The sequence below is a fragment of the Aedes albopictus genome, chromosome 2, assembly GCF_035046485.1.
Source record: "Aedes albopictus strain Foshan chromosome 2, AalbF5, whole genome shotgun sequence".
Taxonomy (NCBI): Eukaryota; Metazoa; Arthropoda; class Insecta; order Diptera; family Culicidae; genus Aedes; species Aedes albopictus.
The window spans coordinates 488,369,039-488,389,355 of record NC_085137.1 but is presented as its reverse complement, the minus strand read 5'-3'; the positions used below and the strand labels follow the sequence as shown (position 1 = coordinate 488,389,355).

Here is a 20,317-nt window from a genome sequence, read left to right as displayed (position 1 = left end):
TTCTTTGCTTGTTTACATTCGTGTTTTGTTACCTTTGTTTAGTGTTGTCAAAACACTCGTTCGATGATGGGTGCGCGCTAGAGAAAAGAGCCGTCATCGCCGTCATTATCATCAAGAAAAGGGGCGTTCTGCTTTCAAGACACGCCCTTCTTGTAAGTAAATCTTGACATTTTTTTTTTCTGATGTGTGTTTACAAACAAGAATAATTTTCGACGAGGATAGTGCAATTTGTGCCAAGAACATTTGAAAAATATCGGCACAGCAGAATGGAAACCAGTGCCGTTGGATGTCGGCTTTGTCTGGATCCGTTTGCGGATAATTTCGAATCGATCGCCAACCTGAAGGAACAGATGGACAAGGTGTTCCATTTCGTGGTAAGCAGAAGGGTTCAAATCTCTCGAATGTTGATTGGTCGGGTATATGTCTCAGTTTTGTTTCGCAGATCGACCTGAAACCTGGCTATTCGGCCACCGTGTGCCAAAGCTGTTCCTACACGGTTTGCGAATTCTACAAGTACTCGGAAAAAGTACGGATCAACCAGGAATGGTTGAATGGCGTAACTTCGGATCCGCCTGAGGAAGATATAAAGACAGTATTAATTCTCGAGGATGTCAAAACGGAGGTCCCAGCTACGGATTGTATAGTGGAAGTCGTTCAAGGAGACAGCGCTCGGGCCGAAGCAGATAAAAATCCAATACCAAAAGAGGAATCAGATGTGGATCCTGATGATGATGTTCAATATCCTAGTGATGATTCCTATAAGCCTCCGGCAAAACCAAAAGCAAAACCCATAAAAAAAGCGCGAAAACGACGCCGGCGTAGTAAAACACCGTCAAGCGAAGAGTCGGATTCTTTTAATTCTGACGACGATGAGGAACTGCGACCAAGGCGAAAGCCAAGAAGTACTAAGACTCAAGAGGAGAGGGATAATGAGTCCCAACGGATTATGGAGTTTTTTACCTTGACTTGTGATATTTGCAGCTTTCTGGCGCGGGACTACAAATCGTACCTAGAGCATTTCAAGACGGAGCATAACCGGAAAGCCTTCATAGTCTGCTGCAAGAGGAAGCTAGTTTCCAAAAAGTCCCTTATCAACCACATCGTTTTTCACAACAACCCGAATGCGTTCCGTTGCGATCAGTGCAACAAATGCTACAAAGACCTCGAATATCTGGAGATGCACAAGACAAATAAACATGGCACTCAGAGCCAAGACAATCCCTTCAAGTGTGACGAATGCGACAAATCGTTTCTCAAGAAATTCATGTTGAATGCCCACAAGGAGAAACATAAAACGATTCAGTGTCAGATCTGCAACAAAGTGCTCTCGACCAGCGGTTCTCTCAATGCGCACATGGCCAACATGCACAGCGAAAAGAACCGGACCATGGTGTGTGACTTCTGCGGGCAGGAATTCCTCAACAAGGTTTCCTTCGACCGGCACCTAAACGAGCACAACGGAATCGAAATTCCGAAGCTGCAGTGTCCGTACTGTCTCAAGTGGTACCGAGGCGAACGGAACCGGTCCAATCACATCGAGTACGTACACAACCAGAGGGAGAAGGGCCGCCAGTTCCCGTGCGACATCTGTCACCAGAACTATCCTAACGAGCGGGCCATGAAGAAGCACAAGCGGTACGTGCACGTGGAGGAAAAGTTCGAGTGCGAGTTCTGTGGCAAACGGTTTAAGCAATCGTTCAACCTGAAGGAGCACCGGACGACCCATACGGGCGAGGTGCTTTATTCGTGCGACTACTGTGGCATTACGAAAAATTCCCGCGCAAATCTGTACGTGCACGTGAAGCAGAAACATCCGACGGAGTGGGCCGCGCGGAAACTACGGCAGGCGGAGGAGAATGCATCGTAAGGGGTGTTGGAAAGGTATGTGTGGTGTATAATGGATGGGTCTTTGGAACTTGAGACGTTGGTTATTTGTGCCGAAATAGAAGTCCTTTGGTGATTTGGATCGGGTAGTTCACATTTTGCTCAACAGTTCGCAGAACCGGTCATTATGAATGCCTGTTTAGGGATTGAGAGGGACACAGAGAAACGGGCAAACAGAGCATATAGCGGTAATGCGCTACCGGATAAACAAAGCAAACGAAACAAACGATCAAGATGCAGAGAAACTTCAGTCTTGTAAAGAATTTCGCACGAGTAGATTGTCTCAGATATGGAAAAAGACATAGCGGAGAATGAAATTTCGACCGGGTCAGGCAATAATATCTCGCGTCAGAGGAGGGAGATGTTCAAGCAGCGGGTAAAGGCTGAGAAGACCTCAAATGAGGGAGACACACACAAGTTACATAATAATGCAACAAAAAACTCATTTTGAAGAGAAACAAAAATTAAATGAATGTTTGAGAAATTCAATCATTCGTTCAGCTATAGGTAGAAAATTAAAATGGTTTATTCCTGTTGATCAACTTTGAACATACGCCAATTTAATTCTAACTCTTTATTCAACTTGTTTCTGCTCTTGCTCTTGCACCAGCGGCGATCCCTTCGCATAAGCTTGCTGTTTTCCCGCCTGATACTGCTCCGGATGTTTCAGCTTTCGGTGTTTGTACAGGAACGAAATGTTACTGATCGATATTCCGCACAGATCGCACCGGTACAGCTTCTCGCCGGTGTGAGTCGATTGGTGTTCCGTCAGCGCCAGCTTTCGGGTAAACTTCTTGTCGCACGTGGCGCACTCGAATGTCTTTTTCGAGTGCACCCGAAGCTTGTGCGCATCCATGGCCCGCTTGTTCGGATAGGCCTGCTGGCAGATATCGCACGCCGTTTCGTTACCTTCGTGCAGATAGCGGATGTGGTTTTTCATTTTCTCTTCACTGAGAAACAGCTTGCTACAGATCGGACATGGAATGCGATCCTCGGGCTTGACCTGTTCGTGCCGAGCCTTGTGACGTTGTAGAGCTTGTTTGCTGCTGATTTCGAGTCCGCATATGTCACACACGTGCTTGTTTCCGTCGCTGTGAACCTGTAAGATCAACGATTATGAGATAGTTCTTTAAAAAGTTTAGAGTTCTAACCTGTATCTTGTGATTCCTCAGCGATACCGGATTAGACAGCACCTTCTGGCAAATGTCGCACTCCACTTGCACGTGCTTGGTCAGATGGGCCTTCAGTAGGTACGACTTGGGAAACGATGCGTGGCATTGGTCGCACTTGAAGGGCCGAGCCTCGTCATTACCGTGCGCTCGCAGACGATGATTGATCAAATCGGTTTTCCGTTGGTACACCTTGTCGCACGTTTCGCACTGAAAGTGCTTCGGGTTCAGGTGCAAAGCGATGTGATCCAATACAGTGTATCTCCGGGAGAACTGCTTGTTGCAGCACCTATAGGAGGAAAAGGTTTTATCATGGCGATTTTGTAGGGATTTGTTAACCCTTTTCCGCTCTTAAACATAATTTTTGAATGTATGTGTTAACCCTCCTAAGATGTTATGCCGTTTTTCTTTTTTAACCTGGGTTGGAACTGGATTGGCGGAAAATGTGTAAACAAACAACGTCAAACAAACTTTAGTACAAGCGAAACCGAAATCGGGTTGGGGTTGAAACTGTGATCTGATCCAGTTCCAACCCAGGTTGGAACTGGATAATAAAGAAAAACGGCATTAGAATTTTCGCATCACGATAGCGTAGCATACGTTCAGCGTGCCTGTGTGGGTCATATTGACCCCAACATCCTACTATGATTAAATAAGGATACTACCATGGCTGAACTTAGAAAGTCAGAAATTATGGAATCTCTGAAGACTAGATTCACACAAGTTTGTTAATTTGACATTCATGTGAAATAAGAAGCTGTAAAACTGTATTTAATCTTGAAGGTAATGATTAGAATAATTCATGAAATGCATACCTTATGATCAGCTTTTTATCGTGCACAACCGTGGTATGCTGCTTCAACCGACTAAAATTATCGAACGGTTCAGAACAGACCTCACAATTGAGAGTGAAGAACTGCCGTATTAGACGATCCTCCTGTTCGATTTTGTCGGCCTTTTCAACAGGCGAGTCCGTTTCGCGCGGAACTTCCGCATCATCGAACTCAATCTTGAACTGTACCGTTTCATCCTGGTGGCTTTGAACTATGCACCGGTTTGTATCCACCCGTACGACACGGGCTTCGTCGTGTTCCTGTTGAACCGGCGATGTCGTCTGGACCTGATTGACCGTAATCGGAACATCGTTACTGAAATCTTCCGATTTGACCGTAACACTGAACGCTTTCTCGTCTTGGTGCTCTTCTGGTGGTTGTTCTTCTGCTTCCATCGGTTCAGTCTTGATGGCATTGTGGGCTAGGGCCGCTGCTCTGTCTTTTAGTTGTTCCTGATTTTGACGAACCGTTTGCGTAAATTCATGGAAATCGTCAATCTTGAATAAACAGTGCGCACATAGAGTGGATGGCAATGTGACACAGCTTTCAATCTGGAAACAGAATACGGACAATGTTTTAACCCAGGATTAAATTACATCCTTGTGTAAACTTACAGGAAAATTGAAGATTGTGGTAATCTTTGCCTGGACGATCCCATCGTACAGTGAGGGAGAGCTCTGTATATCTCCAGTGTTCAAGCACAAACGGCATATCGCTTTGACTGAGTCCATTTCTGATAATAATGTGTAGGGAGTTTTGCACTTGTTCACATTGCTTCCAAAGAAAATTAAGTTAATTTAACTTTACGAACTTTACAGTTTTGTGTAATCCACCCACCGTAAAAATGATTTGTTTTTACTTGGCAAAACAATAGGGATGTCCTACAACTCTAGATTGAGTTTAAATAAGGGCGAAAGTAACATGAGAGAGTTCTCTTCATCGACTCTCTCTTCTTCAAATTAAAGTGGCAAGATGCAAGTATGGTTGAACTTTTTGGTCATAAATCGCTAGGTTGCGATGCAATCTAGCGTCTAAGTGTAAAAAAGTTCGATTGAATTTGCATATTGTCACTTTAATTTGCAGAAGAGAGAGTCGATGAAGAGAACTCTCTCATGTTACTTTCGCCCTTATTTAAACTCAATCTAGTTACTCTGTTATTCACCTCTGTGGATAAACCACGCATGCTTTTGATTGAAAGATGATGTTTTTGTTCAGTGTCATGCAAACAAAACTGTCAAAATTTCAGTCACTTTAGCTGGTTTTGCGTGGTGCGATAGGAAGAGGTATTTTTTCCTGAAAATTACTTTCCTTCGTTTTAATTTGTTAATTTTACGCTCCACAGAATGGCAACCTCATCATCCGTCGACGATACGTGCCGGTTGTGTTTGGATCCGGCCGTGGAAAGCTACACCACGATCGAAAATCCTGCGATGAAGAACATACTGGAGAATGTTTTCTGCTTTCCGGTGAGTGTTATTGTTTTGACTCTTGAAGGCATTAGGGTGGGTCAACAAAATTAAAATATGAGCTTGTTCATCAATCATCAACCCGGAACAGAGCTTGTTCAATGAGGTTCAATGATCTTACCAAAATTTTTGAAATGCTGTTCGGTAATAAGAATTTATGTGAGTCTTTGTATCACCAGTACTTATCAGTCTTTAGTAGGTTATTACGCAATTAGATACGCAAAGCATGTTTGTTTTCCTCACATCAAGTGTACTGCCGTGAATCGAATATCTGTCCCATTTGCATAGGAAATCCAGCAAAGATGGGACTGATATGCGATTCACGGTAGTGTAGGACAAACCAAGTCTATCCGTAAAAAGGCAATCCGTATCCGTATCCGTAAGGCAAAATAAATTCAATTTTAGAAACTGTCACTAGTAAGGGCTTTAAAGCCCCTAGATACAATTGTACCATGAATCCTTATTACCAAAACGCATTACCCTAGCTTAACAAGTTGGATGTCAAAAGTGAGCCAATGTGGTGTCTTTTGCAACCCGCCGTTTCACTTTCGTTACGTCAAGGTTGACCTCGAATGTCAAACAAGACCTGCTCATCATTATTTTATTTTCAAGTATATTAACTACTCTGTTATTGTTTAAGTTCGGAAAAAATACCATTGAGATCAGAAAAGCATGCTCTTTCGTGTTATGCAGCAAAACCGGGCAAATATTTTTTTCATTTTAGGACCCTATTGTTGACGCTTGTTAAGCTTATAATTAAATTGCTGTTCACATATGTGCCCAATGTTGCATTTTGGCTTATTTCCGAAGTAAATAACATCATTTCAGCTTATTATTCAGCATTTGGTTTTGTTCAGCTGCGAATGTTATAAACCAGCAATAGTTCAACATGCATGCTTATTTATGACTTCGAATTGTTCCTTGGGGGGTCGCCTGACACCTTGGATTGGGGTTCCCTGTTTGGTGGACTTTTACCTCCGGAACAGGGGGTTAGTGCTATTCTAAGCCGGCAACTACACGGGCCTTACCGGTCAGACTAAGGCCAGAGTGTCCTCAGCTGTACATTAGTCGTCTATATTCGACTCGATCCATAGCTGTGCTTACCCTGTCTCGCACACTGCGAAGAATCCGCAAACCGTCCTGCACTTGATCCACCCACCGTGCCCTCCCGATTTTCGCGGTATATCCTTGCCCTTACACAGATGTAACGTGGTACCTGTATGTATAACTTTTTTCACAAGAACCGGATCATTTAGCGGTTTTCGAACAAAATTTTCGGTAAACCCTGAAAAGAAAAACCACACTATTCAGTATTCACTTATCAATATTTGTTGCCATATTAAAGATGTCGGTTTTGCACATTTTCATTAAATTATTCTGTTGGATTTTGTGAAACGGGATAAAAGGGCCCTTCTTAGAGCCAAAGGCGTCCGAGTGTGTTCATGGTTGATATTTAACTATCTTTTATTATCTTGTGGGATACATGCTGGGCCCTGCTCTAGTGTCCTCAACTTGTATGAGTACCCTTACAAAGGGTTTGGTGGTTTTACCGACCTAACCATGATACAACATATTCTACCATTTCTGCCTCTAGATCGAATTCAAGGAAGGACTCACCTCCAGTGTGTGCCAAATATGTTCGAACACCATCACCGAATTCTATGAATATTCCGAGAAAGTACGCCAACATCAGACACTCTTAGAGGCTGCGGCAGCTAAATTCATGTTGGACGAAACGCCATTCCCGGTAGATATAAAAATCGAGCTGGATAGTGATACAGAGCTTCGCCAAATTTTGAAAAAAGAACCTTCATCCCCCCTTAGTAATACTGCCCCATCCAACTCACTTCCAGAAACATTGGCTACTAAGAAGGTGTTGCCGGAATCGGACGATATCCCGGATTTTATTGATAAAATGTTGCGGAAGAAAAAGGAGGATGAAAATGATAGATATATCAGAGAACACATAACGCTGAGTTGCGAGCTTTGCGGTACCGTGACTCCAACCTTTCGAGAGTTGCGTTACCATTTTATGGATACGCACCAAAGGCAAGATGCGTACACAAAGTGTTGTGGCAAGAAACTTAGGGGAAAACCATTCCTGCTTGAACACATTCGCTATCACCTCGATTCCAATGCGTTTCGCTGCGAAGAGTGTAAAAAGGCATTCACAACGGAGAAGGCATTAGAAGTTCACAAAGCCTCAAAACATAGTACTGATCGCATCCACAAGTGTCAACGCTGCCCACGGGCATATGCCAGTTTAGCTCTTCTAGAGTCGCATATGCTGCGGCATGGAAAGCATGAATGCGTGAAATGTAGAAAATGTTTCATGAACAAATCTGCCTTGGATGAGCACATGAAACGCCATATGCCGCGCCCGTGTCCCCAGTGCCAGAAGATGTTCGTGAATCAATCCACCTTGAAGAAGCACATAGCCAAATCTCACGATAAAGTCGAGCCTCAAAATTATGTTTGTGACCAGTGCGGTATGAACTTCAAGGGGCATCATGCCTTAAAGCGTCATATGATAAAACACTCGGGCATCGAAGTGCCCAAAATCCAGTGTATGACTTGCGGTCGGTGGCTGAAGGAACCGTACTATAAAAATCACATGGAAACTGTCCACGGAAATCGGGAACGGGTGCACGAATGTGACATCTGTCACAGGATGTATCCGCATCCGATCGCACTGCAGAACCACAAATCCAAAGCCCACATCGAGCCCAGGCATCAGTGCGAATTCTGTGGAAAAACTTTCATCCAGAAGGATCGTTGGCAGGTGAGTATTGACTGACACACATATAATTTTTAATGGTATTCCCAAGTACATTCTTTATTACTTTTGATTGCGTTGACAAAAAAAAGTTTGATTTTAACCAGAAAAAGTATAATATTAGACTTATGCTCGAGTTCTCAGCGTAGAGTTCTAAGAGCACTTCTACAGTTATTAACTGAGAGTTTCCTCTGCAAATTGCCAGTTTGCATAAAGTGGCAGAAACGAAGATATTGTTTAATACATGTTTTCACGTGGCTATATGGAGACAAGTTTAACATCCCTTTAACTCTCATTGCCAGGACCATTTGACATCGCATACGGGAGCGCTGAAACATTCGTGCGAGTATTGTGGAGCACCTTATCGAACGAGGTCGACCGTACTTAAGCACATCCGGGTGAAACATGTAGCTGAGTGGGCCGAGAAAAAACAACGTTATTTGAAGCTGCTCCCGGAAGTAAAAGTAGAGGAGGCCTCATCGACCTAGGATGCTAGTAGGATCGCAGGTTGGTTCAGCATTGAATTTGAAATTGTTCTTATAAAGCTATTAATTTTTTGAAATTTTGAACCGTACCTTGACATTCACGACCATTTGAAGATAGTTACCCATCAGTGTTACCCTCCTAAGATGTTAGATTTTTCTCACCACGATGGTGTAGTTCACGTTCAGCATGACTGTTTGGGTCACATTGACCCTAACATCCTACTAGGGTTGAGCTATTAATTATTCGAAGTGTGACTTTTGCAATGCCAGGTTAATATTGAAATACGGGCTGAATTGAATATGTTTCTTTATATATTGGTAGAAAAACGTGAAAAACAGAAACTTGAGATAGCAGCTTACACAGTAACGTCATCATATATCTCTTCCTTTTTCGCTTTTTCGGCGTATGACATTAGCCTTTGCATGCTGTGAGAGTTTGACTTTTACTGCGAGCACTGGTGTTCAAAATTACTGTGAGAGTGAACAGGACAGCACCAAAACAGAGCTCGCAGTAAAAGTCAAAGAACAAAAGAATTTTGTCAGCATACACAGGCTAATTATCGTGGATAAGTTCATGTAAAGAAAAAGTGGATTTGACGTTCGGTGCATCCTAGATGAATCACTTCCAATGGACTTATCCACTGATGAACCGAATTCATCGCGGTCCAGGAATTTTGACACTAGACCGGAGCCGCTTCCAATCAGAATTGAACTATTTCCAATCAGATCTGATTGGGAATGGCCCCGCCAGGGCTGAACACGCTTAAGGACAGACTTGGTAGAGTCCCAAAATGGCCGCCACAATGGCCGACTTTGGCACCTACTCACGTTTTCGAGCGCACAAATCTATTCGTAAACAACATCAGCGCAACTGATCTTCTTATTTTAAGCTTATTTTTAGTGAGCAAGAACAGAATAATAAAATGCACTATTGTCAAGGGGAATGACATATCCTTTTCTAACCGGAAAATCCGTATTTATCCGTTCCTAACCGTCGCTAACCGCTGCCAACTGAGCAGGAGTTAGACGCGGTTAACGGCGGTTAGTAACGGATAAATGCGGATTTTTCCGTATAGCAGGGGAAGTGTCATTCCCCAAGACTATTGTTTGAAGCTTGCTTCTTGAGATTTGTGCGTCTGAAGTTTTGATGCACTGTTGAACCAGGATTTCAAGGCGTTTGTCCTTAAATAATGTGAAAAAAAATGTGTAAGGCAACCCTGATAAAAATTATCATAAAAATACGATAAATTTTATTGTTACAACACCATTTCTTCGACAATTTTTCACCACTAAACGTATTGTAATTTGCACAACACACTCACCATCACCCCTATTGTTCTATACTATTCGGCGAATGGTAAATGGCACTTTTACAATAAAAAATGGTGGTCGTTATGTATCTTAACCATACAATTTTGAGAAAATTTTCATACATTTCTCGCGTTTAGTATCATACAGGCGTATCTACAATGATCGATTTCTCTTCGTCGATTCTCTCTTTGGATTATTCCGGAAAATACGACCAATATTCGGATGGTCTCTCGGTGTGTTTCGTTGAAGGAGGACTAGGACTAGCATCTAAAACAACAAAAACAACCAAAAATGATTAGCATGCCAAGTTATTAGCCGAAGAGAAAATCGATGAAGAGAAATCGATCATTGTAGATACGCCCGTATGATACTAAGCGCGAGATTTTTCCGCGAAAAACAATAGAATGTATTGCGTTTTTATGAGATATTTTTAGGGCAATTTTAAAAAGAAAACATTATATTCTAATGTTTTTTTTTATTGTTCTTACAATACAAATACAATCAATTGAATGGCGTTGAATGAATCGTTGTAACAATAAAAATACAATAATATTTGTTGTTATTTGTAAGCAGTTTTCGCTTTTGAAAATCTATAGAATTTATATTTCCCGCTAACATTTATATCCAGCATTTACGAGCACTAACGGCCCCCAGAATGATATGCGCATTTTATGATAAGAATCAAACACTCTGATGTCTGTCTGGTTATTGCTTGGCAGCTGTTGATAAGATCTATCATCAATCTTTTCAAATAACTGCCAAATATCACAAGTCAGACCTCAGGTCATATGATCCATACTATAAATCGTTCACAATTCATGTGACCATTAGTACCTGTAAATGCTGGAGAAAATGTTACCGAGAAATATGAATTCTATGGTTTTTCAAAGGCAATATCTGTTTACATAGCAACAAATATTATCGCCTGTTTATTTTAACATCGGTTCAATTAACACCGTTAAACTAATTGTATTTGTATTGTTATCAATGGTAGTTTACTATTTACTAAATTCCTTTAATTTATTTGGAAACAACAGAAAACTTGTTCATCTCTTTCGTGTCGTAACGTCCTCACTTGGATAAAACCTGCTTTTCAGCAAGTTTTCTATAAGTACTTCTTCAGTTATTAATTGAGAGATTCCTCTGCTAACACGGTTTGACGTCTGTCAGTCGTTGCAGATAACCGAAACATCTACTGTACTCAAATTTAAAACAAAAACTAGAAAAAATATGACAAGTGATTTTGTATTTAATTATACAGAGTAGAATAACATGATCCAAGCAACAATAATATTTATTGTTATTTATTTGTTACAAGTTGTTTTTAAGTGTATTTGAGAAATAAATTCTTTTTCAATAAAAAGTCCATGAGAACTTTGCAGGCACCTTTCCAACTGTATGAAAACAACTTAAATTATTTTTTACTGATAGTAACTTTAAATTGTTAAAGAACTATTGAAAAACAATTAACTCAATAAGTCATCAATAAAGCTAATGTTCACTTATTGTACGAACTATACGGGCTTGATTTCTATTGTAAAAAGTGTGTTTTATTGTGAACAATAAAACCAGTCATATGTTGATAATATTTGCCATGTAATGAATGGTAATTTTTTATCCGGGAAGCTCATGCTATATACGAGTGCACCGATGAACTGAATTCATCGCGGTCCGAGAATTTGGACACTTGAGCGGGGCCATTCCCAATCAGAATTGTTCAATTCTGATTGGAAATCGTTCACATCTGATTGGAAGCGGCCCCGCTCTAGTGTCAAAATTCTCGAACCGCGATGAATTAAGTTCATCGGTGCACTCGTCTATTGACTTATCCACCGATGAACTGAATTCATCGCGGTCCGAGTATTTTTACAGATGGACTTATCCACCGATGAATCGAATTCATCGCGGTCCGAGAATTTTGACACTAGAGCGGGGCCGTTCCAATCAGAATTCGATGATTCTGATTGGAACAGACCCCGCTCTAGTGTCAAAATTCTCGGACCGCGATGAATTTGGTTCATCGGTGGATAAGTCCATAGAGGGGGGCCATTTCCAATCAGATTTGTTCAATTTTGATTGGAAATCGTGCACTTCTGATTGGGAGCGACCCCGCTCTAGTGCCGAAATTCTCGAATCGCGATGAATTCAGTTCATCGATGCACTCGTCTATAGACGAGTGCACCGATGAACATTGAGTTCACTGAGCCTGAATTTTTTTGACAGCACAGCGGGGTCGACTCTCAGCAACTTCTACTCAGAGATGCATCACCAAAATGCGCTAATAATTTTTTTCTTCGATTTCTTACATGAATTTCCTTTTAAACTGATGCTTATGCATGTAGTTACTGTCCTTGCCCATATTTTTACAACTTCATCGCGAAAACTAGATGCAATAAATTAAACAAATTTTCAGCTGGGTAGAAGTTGTTTAGAGTCGACCCCGCTGTGGTGTCAAAATTCGCGGCCCGAGTGAACTTTCAGCGGGCGGTGCACTCGTCTATAGGCTAGGGGAACTGGATGAATGTGGACGAATTAAACTAAGAGAAAAAGTAGATCTTCGTATAAAAAATGCTAAATTTGACAGATGCTTCATCCTGATTCACGGTAGGTGAACCAGTTTCTCTAGTCTATGAGTTGATGACACCATACTCATTTTTGAGCAAGCCATCTGCGGATGACAAACGTTTGAAGAAGAAAATGTTTTGTTTATACCGCTGACTGCTGAGTTAACTGCCATTGTGTTCATTGATGTCGAGCGCTGGCGAACTGTTTCTTGGATTCTCAGCAGTAAAGGCACAATATTTTGTGCTAAATTGTGTAAAATCTTTATTTGTGGATGAATAACTAACCTATTAGCCCAAAAGTTTGTCTTTATGTGTTTTGTACTGCTAGATTATCACGTCCTCCTGTTTTTTTATTGTTAACGACCTTCCTGCCTAGTAAATATTTATACCACAGACCACAGTCTGTGTTTATACGATGCGGATCAGGATCGAACTTTGCGAGCTCTAAAATCTATTTTAATTGGGTTCTTTAGGGGTATCGGAATTATTATATAATCGGATTCTCCGCCCAACAATTAGTCGAAATCCAAAATTTCATAATTTTTGGAGTCCGGGAACTATTTTTAAAATGCATTTAAAGTTTGTATGGGGATTTTTTTTTGTTCGTGTTGAACTGTCACTAAGTAATAATAAAGTCTTTATCGATTGAACTCAGGCCAAACATGTCTAAAGGTCCAATCTGCAGAAAAGAGGCTCTCTTTGGTTTCCCTCTCTTTCCTTAAGGTGAAACATCAAGAAATCCCATTGCAGTTTTTCATACAAACTTTAGAGGCACAAATCTGACGAACAAAGCATCAAACCAAGCCGCAAATGTTTATCCTGGCTTTGCTCATTTTTTAAAAGAGGCAGCTTTTGCAAATCGAGTGCATTTGTTTACGAATTTTTAAGATTGGTGCTATTGAAAACGTGAGTAGGGGCCCAAGTCGGCCATTGTGGCAGCCATATTTGTATTCTCTGAAGTTTCTCCTTAATATCTCAGCTGTTTATTTGTATTATGATTGTCTCCTTGCATTGAACGATGGTCAAAACAATCGTCTTTTGATTTGTACTACAAAAATAGTTTAAAAGTGTACCATTACATTGTAATAACTGAAAGAGAAATTGAACAAAGAGAACCTCTCAAATGCAGATAGGACCTATTGAAATGTTTGGCCTGAACTGTCATTCTATCCACAAAAATGAAAACTGTTTTGTTAATTTGACCATTAAAACAAAGGTATTGGAATTTAATGAAATCACATTATACTCAGAAAAATGAGCTCTTTCGAATAGGCTATAGAAAATAGCAATATTTTTAGATTGAGTTTAAATAAGGGTGAAACTAACATGAGAGAGTTCTCTTCATCGACTCTCTCTTCAAATCTTGCAAATTTAAGTGACAAGATACAAATTCAATCGAACTTTTTTACACATACACGAAAAATAATTTAATGATTTTATTTATGAAGAATGAATAATGTTTTTTTATTAGATATGACGTTATTAATTTTATAAAATCAACTAATTTTGTTCATAAAATGACATACATTCCTTATACCATGTATAAGTTTTGTGTTATGGCTAGAGAAGTATAAGATTAAGCTAATAAATTCTCTAAGGTTTTGTTTTGAAAGGCAGAAACAAAACGGCGCCAAATTTTATTCAACGAAGGCCATTGTGGCGCGTTGTATCTGGCCGCCAACAATTAAAAAGGATTTTTGTAAACCTGCGGAACAGCGCTCGAAGATCACGGTAGGTGTTTTACTGGCTAATTAATGTTTGTGCCAATAGCTTATTCATTATTTATTTTAAACAGAACCAAGGCCAGAATGTTGAGATTTCCTCCCAGTACCTCAACACTGTGGCAGGCAGACGGCGGAGCCACTCGCTTGGTCGGAGCTGGAGCGGAGATTTTGGCTGGCTTCGCTACTGCTTGGCGCTCCAACTGGCAAAGGGCGGCGTCACCCGCTGCCAGCTGGCTCCGTTTCTCCTCGATACTCCAGCAAACTAAGAGTACTGCTACCCGCTTCTTTGCTGCCGGAGCGGAGGTTTCGGCTGGCACTGTTACTCCTTGATCATCCGGCTCACAGAAGGCTGCATCCGAGGCTGCATCACCCATTGTCGGAATGAGAATCCCTGCTGATCAGCTGCCCTAAGACTGAGGCACTGCCACCCGCTTGTTTCATGCCTGAGGGGACATTCTGGTTGGCTCCACTGCTTATCTGTACCGACTGGCAAAAGGCGCCGAAATCCGTTGCCGGAACAGCGATTCTGCCTAGCATTTGTGATTTTGTGACTGTTTTGACCAAGTTTTTTTTGATTTTATCAAATGAATAAATAAATTATGTATGAATCGTAAACAAAACTTGATTGTTTTAGTAAAAATAAGAAAAAAAGTAAAATATTAGGAATTTCAAACAAAATATAGAATAATAGATTTTATTAGGTTTGATGCATACAAACAATTGGGAAATTCTAATACAAATTATTACAAAGAACGAATGGCGTTCATAAGTTTAAACTTATACTTTTTATTCATCGAATGTTATATTCCATAAAACGCACTCATATGAGCTTCATTAGGAAAACGAAATGGCAAAAATGTATAACATTTTTTTATATATTCCATATGGAAATTTCTTTTCGTGTAGACGCTAGATTGAAACATCAAGAAATCCCATTGCAGTTTTTCATACAAACTTTAGAGGCACAAATCTGACGAACAAAGCATCAAACCAAGCCGCAAATGTTTATCCTGGCTTTGCTCATTTTTTAAAAGAGGCAGCTTTTGCAAATCGAGTGCATTTGTTTACGAATTTTTAAGATTGGTGCTATTGAAAACGTGAGTAGGGGCCCAAGTCGGCCATTGTGGCAGCCATATTTGTATTCTCTGAAGTTTCTCCTTAATATCTCAGCTGTTTATTTGTATTATGATTGTCTCCTTGCATTGAACGATGGTCAAAACAATCGTCTTTTGATTTGTACTACAAAAATAGTTTAAAAGTGTACCATTACATTGTAATAACTGAAAGAGAAATTGAACAAAGAGAACCTCTCAAATGCAGATAGGACCTATTGAAATGTTTGGCCTGAACTGTCATTCTATCCACAAAAATGAAAACTGTTTTGTTAATTTGACCATTAAAACAAAGGTATTGGAATTTAATGAAATCACATTATACTCAGAAAAATGAGCTCTTTCGAATAGGCTATAGAAAATAGCAATATTTTTAGATTGAGTTTAAATAAGGGTGAAACTAACATGAGAGAGTTCTCTTCATCGACTCTCTCTTCAAATCTTGCAAATTTAAGTGACAAGATACAAATTCAATCGAACTTTTTTACACATACACGAAAAATAATTTAATGATTTTATTTATGAAGAATGAATAATGTTTTTTTATTAGATATGACGTTATTAATTTTATAAAATCAACTAATTTTGTTCATAAAATGACATACATTCCTTATACCATGTATAAGTTTTGTGTTATGGCTAGAGAAGTATAAGATTAAGCTAATAAATTCTCTAAGGTTTTGTTTTGAAAGGCAGAAACAAAACGGCGCCAAATTTTATTCAACGAAGGCCATTGTGGCGCGTTGTATCTGGCCGCCAACAATTAAAAAGGATTTTTGTAAACCTGCGGAACAGCGCTCGAAGATCACGGTAGGTGTTTTACTGGCTAATTAATGTTTGTGCCAATAGCTTATTCATTATTTATTTTAAACAGAACCAAGGCCAGAATGTTGAGATTTCCTCCCAGTACCTCAACACTGTGGCAGGCAGACGGCGGAGCCACTCGCTTGGTCGGAGCTGGAGCGGAGATTTTGGCTGGCTTCGCTACTGCTTGGCGCTCCAACTGGCAAAGGGCGGCGTCACCCGCTGCCAGCTGGCTCCGTTTCTCCTCGATACTCCAGCAAACTAAGAGTACTGCTACCCGCTTCTTTGCTGCCGGAGCGGAGGTTTCGGCTGGCACTGTTACTCCTTGATCATCCGGCTCACAGAAGGCTGCATCCGAGGCTGCATCACCCATTGTCGGAATGAGAATCCCTGCTGATCAGCTGCCCTAAGACTGAGGCACTGCCACCCGCTTGTTTCATGCCTGAGGGGACATTCTGGTTGGCTCCACTGCTTATCTGTACCGACTGGCAAAAGGCGCCGAAATCCGTTGCCGGAACAGCGATTCTGCCTAGCATTTGTGATTTTGTGACTGTTTTGACCAAGTTTTTTTTGATTTTATCAAATGAATAAATAAATTATGTATGAATCGTAAACAAAACTTGATTGTTTTAGTAAAAATAAGAAAAAAAGTAAAATATTAGGAATTTCAAACAAAATATAGAATAATAGATTTTATTAGGTTTGATGCATACAAACAATTGGGAAATTCTAATACAAATTATTACAAAGAACGAATGGCGTTCATAAGTTTAAACTTATACTTTTTATTCATCGAATGTTATATTCCATAAAACGCACTCATATGAGCTTCATTAGGAAAACGAAATGGCAAAAATGTATAACATTTTTTTATATATTCCATATGGAAATTTCTTTTCGTGTAGACGCTAGATTGCATTGCAACCTTGCGATTCATGACCAAAAAGTGCAACCATACTTGCATCTTGTCACTTTAATGAGCCATTTTACGAGACGTTTCGGATCAGCTGATCGCTCATTTCATGAATGAAAATTTGACAGGAGGTTGCGCCCAAGCCCGTGAGTGTTAATATTGTCGGGCCGCCACCAAACCGGACTTCGCACAAACAAGTCGCGACGCGACCCAACTCGCGACGTTTTTTAATCATGTCAAAAGTAGTGCGCATCCTTCCCGTTGTTGTCAGCAACACAGCGCACTAGATGCGAAACAGCTGCGACACTTGTGGACCAAGAAAATGGCAATTTTTGATTGAATGTCGGTCTTGATTCCAACCGGATAGACAATATCAATATCAACACTGTTGCCGTTTCGTAAAATAGACTATTTGAAGAAGAGAGAGTCGATGAAGAGAACTCTCTCATGTTACTTTCGCCCTTTTTTAAACTCAATCTAGATTTTATTCACTAAACAACCCAATTCGCTTTCACATATTTTTGAATCGTTTTCTCAATGTGTAACTTTCACACATTCTTCAAATCAGCCTGCAAACGCTTCAATGTGTGATAGTTAAACAGACTGTTTCGATATTCAGGCATCAACACAAAAATGATATTATATAAATCGATTACAAAATGATTCAACAGTATAGTTTATTGCATTGCTAACTGGACTGCGACAAAGTGCGGAATCTCAAATAAAAGTGCGATATTGCATCAAATTGTTCCGGTGTCTTCACCGCACTTATTCATCACGAGCTATTGAGCTTCTCGGGAATTTTTAGCATTTCGACAAGTTTCTCTTTGACCTCTTTGTTGCGCGCCAGGGTATAATGTGTGTTCGGCACTTTGCGACAATTAACTCAAATCCGCACATCAGTGCACAATTTGCGCGCCGATTGCCTATGCGCCAAGTTTTTCACTAGCCAAATCACTATTAATCAGTGGTTTAATGAAGTAAAAGCGTTGTTACCGTCAATAATATCTGAAACTCTCTAGGTAATGTAAATAGGAATTCAGGGTCGTTATTCCAATAGGAACGAAGTTCCCCTTTTCCCCCACAGGCTGGGAGTAACTCACTGAACGGTAGGAACGCAAGCAAATGAAACACTTGTCCACAGGGTTGTTACATGCAACCGCTACGAACGTACCTACCAAGGTCTTTCCACACAAGAGGTCTCACAAGTCTAACGGAAAAAGCATATTTAAAGCAAACCAAAGGAGAACGAGGCTTGATGGCTCCCTTTTGGGCCCGGAGGAAACGTAAGTGAACCAGTAACCTTATTAAATCAAGGATGCGCTTTTGTAAAATAAAAATAGCGATCACCTTCATACATTTTACAACATTCTGGGTTTATTCGCCCATTATTGGGCCCTATAGGACGTCACACAATGATAGGGAGTACTTGCCGAAGGCATCGTCATGCCTGAAGGTGTTGCGACTGCTGGATGGGCGGGAAGCGGGTGGTGCTCGGTTGGTTTGCCCGCCAGATGGGACGGGGCTGGTGGTGAGTCCTCTGAACGACCGCCGGGTGAGGCGGGAAAGGTGGTGAATCTTCTGAACGACCGCCGGGTGAGGCGGGAAGGGTGGTGAATCTTCTGAACGACCGCCGGGGGTGGCGGGGCGATGGTGAACCTTCTGAACGAGTGTACTGGCCAGCAAGTGGCCCGACACGATGAAACTGAGGAGCCAAGCAGGCGAGCCGATGCTCCGGCACTGCTCTCGGGGCTTCACGGACGGAGAGGTGTCACTGATGGCTTGCGGAGGGTATCGACCAGCGATGGCCGATCCAAAATGGCCGGAGGATGTCTATGGCCGATCCCAGAACTCCAGGCGGTTGGCGCGGATCTCTTCTGCACAACTTCGGGGTTTTTGGACGTCCACAATAGCGAGTGGTATCACTGGTGGCGCGCTGGGGTTACCAACCGGAATGGCGTCGGAGTATTCCTGGGAATTAGGCCGGAAACAAAAGAAAAAAGGCCCTGGTGTGGACCTTTTTTCAGCTTATTCTTCTTCTTAAACTACTAACAATAGCTCTTCACAATAGCTTGACAATAGCTTATTGTCGAATCTAATTATTTTTCTTTTCACCACTACTTCAAATTTCTGTGACTATTTTCTAGCACACTATTTTATTCTTGGGAAAATTTGGAATTAAGCACGGCGCGCACTACTAATTGTCCAAAGGTTGTGACAGAAAAGAGGCTTTTTCCGTGTTGACTGAGTAGTTTTATTAGTTGGTGGAAATTCGGAGGGCAAATTTCGTAAAGATACGAAGTTTGACGTTTCAACAACCTCCCACCTTGGTATGTAATGTCTTGTCGAAATACATTAACGACCTCTATTTGTGATTTTGTTTGAGTGTTCAAGCGTTTGTTTCGCTGCGCTCGAACCGCTTACAACAAATTAGTCCGAGTTGTGAGTGAAGGGGAAAGAGGAATCGTGAGCGCTTCACCTGTCAAATAGACATGTGAGAACCGGCACTCATCCTTCGTCTGAATTTGTATACACGGTAAAAAACATTATTATAATGTGACTTGTGTTGGAGGCAACAAGTGGAATATTTGTGACCATCGGTTACATTACCCCATCGTCCCCTCCTGAAAGAAAAAGCATTCGCATTTGCTTGATAATGTTCATTGATTATTACATCAGATATTTGTTTTCTCTAATCATAACTTCAGCTACTGAAGATAAGATAGGAACAAAAAATTTTAATTTTCAGCTGATTTTTTTTTCCAGTGTACGCTTTCACTCACGCGAAAGCGAAAATGATTATATTGCTTTTTTCACTGAAAATTTTCCTTGCTTCGCTGAGCAACATGACGTTTTCTTCCAGCGAAGGCTTGCGCGATACAGGAAATCGCTGAATTTCACACTAACATAGCAGTAAATCTGTCAACAATAACTCAATACACATGCTTTTTCAGCGAAAAGCTCTATTTGCGTGACAACAATCCATTCCCATGACTAACGGGCGACCGTCGTCAAATATCAGGATTGCCAACTGCCCGGCGACTGCTGTCAGCTCTCTTTGTCGCCGAATCTGGCGCTGGGTCTTCGGCGCGGAAACCCAAAGGTGGGAATAAAATTTTGGGGTTTGCGCGCAATATCCATAAATGTCAATTATGAGTGCGCACTCAACTGGGGAGATCAAGAGCTAGAACAGTGTAGTTTGTTTTCCTTTGAACCATTCACTTCGCGAGGAATGCAGAAGAAGGTGAGAAATCCGGATTTAATTGAACCAAAAAT

At 41.0% G+C, this 20,317-nt stretch overlaps 2 protein-coding genes across 5 annotated transcripts in view; one reads left to right on the top strand and one right to left on the bottom strand.

Moving 5' to 3' along the window:
* The first annotated feature begins 182 nt into the window (after positions 1-182).
* LOC109623140 (zinc finger protein 443) lies at positions 183-8,697 on the top strand. Of its 4 annotated transcripts, none has more exons than XR_009998089.1 (4): positions 183-374; positions 443-1,881; positions 5,229-5,352; positions 8,431-8,577. XR_009998089.1 is itself a non-coding variant. In XM_062854191.1 (4 exons), exons 2-4 carry the CDS (start codon positions 5,230-5,232, stop codon positions 8,614-8,616), a joined length of 1,497 nt encoding a protein of 498 aa, XP_062710175.1. In that variant the 5' UTR covers positions 1,780-1,881; position 5,229; the 3' UTR covers positions 8,617-8,697. The 4 variants fall into 4 exon arrangements, 3 of the variants coding, with proteins under 3 accessions (XP_019933183.3, XP_062710175.1, XP_019933182.3); XM_062854191.1 differs by lacking the exon at positions 183-374 and adding an exon at positions 6,947-8,134 and having other exon boundaries at positions 1,780-1,881; positions 8,431-8,697; XM_020077623.3 differs by lacking the exons at positions 183-374; positions 443-1,881 and adding exons at positions 5,128-5,169; positions 6,947-8,134 and having other exon boundaries at positions 8,431-8,697.
* LOC109623139 (uncharacterized) overlaps positions 2,426-20,317 on the bottom strand; it is an 86,511-nt gene continuing 68,619 nt past the window's right edge. Inside the window, exons 18-22 of the mRNA XM_062848673.1 lie at positions 18,475-18,781; positions 14,320-14,573; positions 3,869-4,437; positions 3,036-3,342; positions 2,426-2,983 (exon numbers count right to left, since the gene is read on the bottom strand). Of these exons, the coding sequence (XP_062704657.1) occupies positions 2,459-2,983; positions 3,036-3,342; positions 3,869-4,437; positions 14,320-14,573; positions 18,475-18,781 (1,962 nt within the window). The 3' untranslated portion in view covers positions 2,426-2,458. The remainder of the gene's footprint in view (positions 2,984-3,035; positions 3,343-3,868; positions 4,438-14,319; positions 14,574-18,474; positions 18,782-20,317) is intronic.

Coding starts and splice junctions, on each gene's coding strand:
- LOC109623140 (XM_020077624.3), top strand. CDS start 267: ATGGAAACCAGTGCCGTTGGATGTCGGCTTTGTCTGGATCCGTTTGCG. Junction 375..442: donor ACAAGGTGTTCCATTTCGTG/GTAAGCAGAAGG, acceptor TTTGTTTCGCAG/ATCGACCTGAAACCTGGCTA.